The 5,235-nt window shown below is 33.5% G+C and overlaps 1 protein-coding gene across 4 annotated transcripts in view; it reads left to right on the top strand.

Annotated features, from left to right (window-relative positions):
* LOC115240200 (paired amphipathic helix protein Sin3a) overlaps positions 1–5,098 on the top strand; it is a 25,923-nt gene extending 20,825 nt beyond the window's left edge. For all 4 annotated transcript variants that reach the window (XM_029815186.1, XM_029815188.1, XM_029815187.1 and 1 more), the window contains exons 16-18: positions 3,953–4,110; positions 4,187–4,322; positions 4,734–5,098. In XM_029815186.1, the coding sequence (XP_029671046.1) occupies positions 3,953–4,110; positions 4,187–4,322; positions 4,734–4,988 (549 nt within the window). In that variant the 3' untranslated portion in view covers positions 4,989–5,098. The remainder of the gene's footprint in view (positions 1–3,952; positions 4,111–4,186; positions 4,323–4,733) is intronic.
* The last annotated feature ends 137 nt before the right edge of the window (positions 5,099–5,235 follow it).

The raw sequence follows: 5,235 nt of genomic DNA on the forward strand, positions 1-5,235 counted from the left end.
ATATATAATATTAGATTCTCTATATAAATTAATAGATTTTAAAAAATGTAAATATATCTAACAAATTTGTACATACATTTTGATACACACACAATTTAAGATTGGCCGATAGTGAATCGCGAAATTTCATAATTAACTCTTACTATCGCATTCAGAAATGCAGTACATAGTGAAGCCTTTGGAAAGGAAACATGAATATATACATAAATATATCATTCATTGACTTACCTGAACACATTACTTCCACGCCATTATTAGACATTATAATAATACTAATAATTACGCTTTGTATCGTTTTTTTTACTTGGACTATCTAAGAAAACAGATGTGAAAGTTTTAATTGATCTCTTCTTTTTTTTTTTTTTTTTTTTATCAAATTCTGGAAGATGGGCGATTAGACATTTACGGCGTAGAAACGCGAGAGCGATGCGCATAAAATTTTCTTGTGTAATCTCTTGTACAAAAATTAGGGTAATTGTCAGAGAAACATCGGACATCACATTGTATACCTTTTTTAGGCTCTTTAAACTGGTCTTCAAATAGTTTAAAAGTGTTTTCTATATAGAAGGAAATCTCACATGACACATTGAAAGGATCTATGCGCGTTTGCTCCATACGAGGGCACACAGCGCGTCATGCTACACATTTCAAGATTCCAAAGTATGTTACAGGATCAGCTGTAGTACGATGCACTATGCCCTTGTATGAAATAAGCACTCGCATTGGTTTTACCTAACGAGTCTACGAGAGGTACGACAAGACTGTACTGTGGCGTGGAGCTGAGTGTGTTTTTTTAGCTTAACTGTTGCGTCCTTCATCAAGACACACATGTATATATACATAATATACTTTACTATGTACATAAATGATATATAGATAGTAAAGCAGAGATACTATACGCATTGTACCATTATATGATGTATATAGAAAGTCAGTTGTAATTTTGCATCAATTCTGTAAGAATGTTTGATAAACGCGACAGTATAAAATATTAATATCCCGCAGTATTTTTGTCATTTTACCAAAGGTTTCACATTCTTAGGTTCTTTTTTTTTTTTTATTTTAACTCTTGAGCTGGATTCGCAGAATAATTTATCGCTCGCGTTTCTTAATACCGGTTTCTAGACTAACAAAGGCTATTTTTCAGATTGATCTTTCTTCTTTTCTAATACCACACACAACCGCTTTTATTTCGTATTATATCTTTCCTCAGAAGGATTTGTACAATACGATTATATTAGTGACAGCATATAACATATCTTTGACTTGTTCTTTGCTAATAATGATCTCATACTCTGCACAAATTATAAGCATATATTTTTCAACTAGATTATATACATTAAAATGTTTTAATAACATACAGTTTATTTATATAATATATTATTTTTATAAATTCAACAACATAGTACAGAGATTTTAATATTTACTGTACATAATTATACGAGTCAAAAATATAAAACAATTTACTTTAGCACTTTGGCACTTGTAATATATTTTCTAATTAAGATCATTATATACATTCATCACATGTGGATAGGTTTCAATATGATTATGTCACATTTTTTTTTTTTTAGTATGTATTAAAAGCTCTCTCCCTTTCTCTCTTATTTGCAATCTCTTTGAATATTTTATAAAATCTGTTCACAAATATTGTGGATTATATAAGATTTATCATCCTGGATTTTAAGTTACGAATTAATAATATTTACTTAATATAAATTTTCGTATAAAAACAATATACAAAAAAATTTCAATCTAAAATTCTGTTATGATCCAGACTCAACATTTTCATTTCCACAATATACAAAATTATCTGGCAAGAAGACGAGATGATAGAAAATTGTATGCATTACATATTTTTTTTTTTGAAATAACTATAAGATATTTAAATTTATACCGAACGCTATTTATATACATATATTTCTATCAATGATTATCGAGAAACTTTTTATGCATGCACGATATTCGTATAATAGAATTCATCTCCGTTAACAATTAATGCTCCATTTCAATCATACAAGCTTTTACGAATATTTTCGCGAATGTTTCATTTCTTCGCACTCTACTTGCATTCTATTTTCGTAGCACTCGTCGAAAACGCGCACACACACATCGTCGCTTACATTACTCCGATGTGCTTTTGAATTTCAAGATATCGCCGGTAACGACTAGAAAAACTCAAAATCGTCCTTTAAACAAAATACATAGTGCAATCGCTCGAGACGAACAACATCGTGCATATGTACTTACGCGTTAAGAAAAAAAAAAAAAAATCGGAGACACGCGAGGATGTTAAAGAGATCTTGACACATGCGGTCTCACGTCAAGCTTACACCTTTCTTTCTCCGTAAACACACATCTCGCAAGCTCTCTTTCCGTTCTCCCTCATCTTTCCTTTATTCTTTTTTTTTTTTTTCGGACAGAGCGTTCATGTCGATCGTTAACCCGTTCGTTCTGTCGTTATCTATTATTAAATTGTACGAGATACGAGCGCACCGAACACAATATAGTGCGGGAACTTATCTCGTCGATTGCGAGAAACAGAATCTCTTATCTGTTTTTCTCTTTCTCTCTCTCACACGTCACCCGCGCGATAAATAAATCCGTCGTACAAAATGGCGTTCGTCCAAGCCTTAACGTGGTCGGGAATACATAGCGGGCGTACGCGGAGGAGAAAGGCGGCGGCCGCGGTGGCGGCGGCGCTGCTTCGTTGCTCGAGCAACCTGCCCGCGCCGATGTATGTACTCTCCCACTTTATTCCAGTGGCGTATGCGCAACAATTTCGACTCGTCCATCGCTCCTGCACCCCCGCATAATCGAGTTTGATACGCGCTTCCCCCCTTTCTCCCCCCCCCCCCCCAGGTCCCCGGACGGGCACTCGATCGATATCCGTTATCAATACTCTGACCACAAACGTGGGTGTATGACAAGAATGTGCGAATGAGAGATAAGAAAATTGCCGCGGCACTCTGTCTCTCTCTTATGAGTTTTTATATATTATATATTTTTTATGTATCTTTATTATAGTTTGTACAATTTGCAACAATATAATGTAGAAAGGGGGTATAAATACGGATCGAGAGAAAAATTTTGTAAATAAAAGCGTTACGTCTCGCACGATAAAATTATAGGATACGTCGTAAAAGTTTTATAATCGCGCAAACTATCGTGTACGAAATTCGCTTTTATATTTATATATTTTTTGTGTATCGATTTTTCTCTTCTCTATCAAAATATAATTAAACTGCAAATTAAAATTTCATTAAAGTAATTGTAGAGCGATAAATAAAAAAAAAAAAAATTAATTTTTTACCATTCATAAATGAATATATCAATCAATTATGCACGTTCGTAAGTAAAAATTACTTTGCAATACAATTTTATTTCCATTACAAATTTTTTTATTCTATACTTTTATATATTTCCATAAACTCGTTTTTATAACTGTGTGAAAAACAACTTCTCTCAGTTCTCTATAAAAATTTGTTGTCAGTTTTAATATAATGGGATTCAAGAAATATACCTTCTGTATTCCTCAATTATATATATATATATATTTCAAGCTAGAATAATAATAATTTCTTTTGTTTTTTCTCACTCTCTCATTCATTCACAGCTGTTTTACGGAGAGATGATTCTTTTATTGGTGATTATTAGATATTATATCATTTATCTTTTGTTTATTGATACACTTTGCAAAATATATGGATAAAATAATAATAAGCGATCAACACTTAAACATTTAAACTTTACTATTTTAAGAATACATAAATTTTTTTTATTATATGAAAATTTTGTATTTTGCTTATATGTATATTATTCTAACAATAAGCTTTTTTTTAATCGCGATGTATAATATCCAAAAAGATATATTTTATATCTTATTTTATTTATTTAATTTTAGCTCAAAGTATTATTTAAAAATAACGCCGTATCTCACGATTTGTTGTAGATGGACGGAAATAGTTGGAGTTCCTTAGGCAGAGCTTCGGCGGGACGGAAGCCCATCTTTCTCTATCGCAATATTAAGTCTTATCGAAAACACGCTGCGAGATTAGCAAAGGAGAAACAATCTTTGCTTAATACCAATCATCCGGAGAGAGTCACAGAGTAAGTATACCTAACGCATGGATTAGCCTAAATATTAACTGGATTTTATTCTATATTTGATCTAAATTTGTTACAGCTCGGTCGACGCTCCCGACATTATCAATTCCGACGAGACGCAATGTAGATTTAATCCAAACAGCTATACCATGCTTTTCATTGTTCATAAGGACAGGTTTCTTTACAAACAGAAGTCTATCAACCGCGCTAGGATGGTACGTTTGCAATTATTGGAATACTTTTGCATCTCTCTTTCAAAAGTATATATTACATATTAGTGTTATACAGGGTGTCCGGTAAAGATTGTGCCAACGCTCGTGAGCGGCTAGAGCACAGTAAACTGAACAGAAAAGTCCTGTAACATTTTTTTATATAACGCTTAATAAAGGAGTTATTATTGAGTAAAATCTGATCAATCAGCGCCGACTTTTAGCCGGGCGCACGTCAGTGAGCCCCGCGCTGTGAAGTGTGCGCCGCCGCACACGAGCGTTGGCACAATCTTTACCGGACACCCTGTATATAATATATAATATTTATATATAACGCGATGCGATGATTTATTTTTAATATGTTCACATGTCTTGGATATGTAAAAAAATTTATTTATAACATTTTTTTCTCGACAGTCTCATCCAGCTGTAACGAAGCGTATGGACACGAAATTCCACCATTGGCACGCATCGTGGATATCGAAGAATGGCACGGACACTCAACATCGATTGTGTCAAGATTGGCTGATGGGACGCTACGAGAATTTGATTCCCCATAGGACACGAGTTGTAACGAACAATGATCAGACACGTTCTCCTTATCGGCAATACAATCGTTTCAAAGTAGAACGTCTGCAATCTGATCTATTGACTTCGGAGCCGTGTGTCTAATCTTACTCGACGGAATTTCTCTTGTTATTTAAAATTTTCCAATATCGCTACGCTCGGCACAATTAATCTCGTATCAGCGAAAGTTATTTTTTTTTTTTTTTTTTTTTTTTCAACTTCTAATGCGGGGGGGGTTCGTTAATATTTTCACGGGCGATTTGCACGCTCGACTGATTTCACGAATAGAGAGTTAAACTTGGAAAAAGTTTACGTTATTATCAGTCAATATTACGAAAACGGGTTACTTTCG

The sequence above is a fragment of the Formica exsecta genome, unplaced genomic scaffold (genome assembly GCF_003651465.1).
Source record: "Formica exsecta isolate Colony F162 unplaced genomic scaffold, ASM365146v1 scaffold421, whole genome shotgun sequence".
NCBI lineage: Eukaryota > Metazoa > Arthropoda > Insecta > Hymenoptera > Formicidae > Formica > Formica exsecta.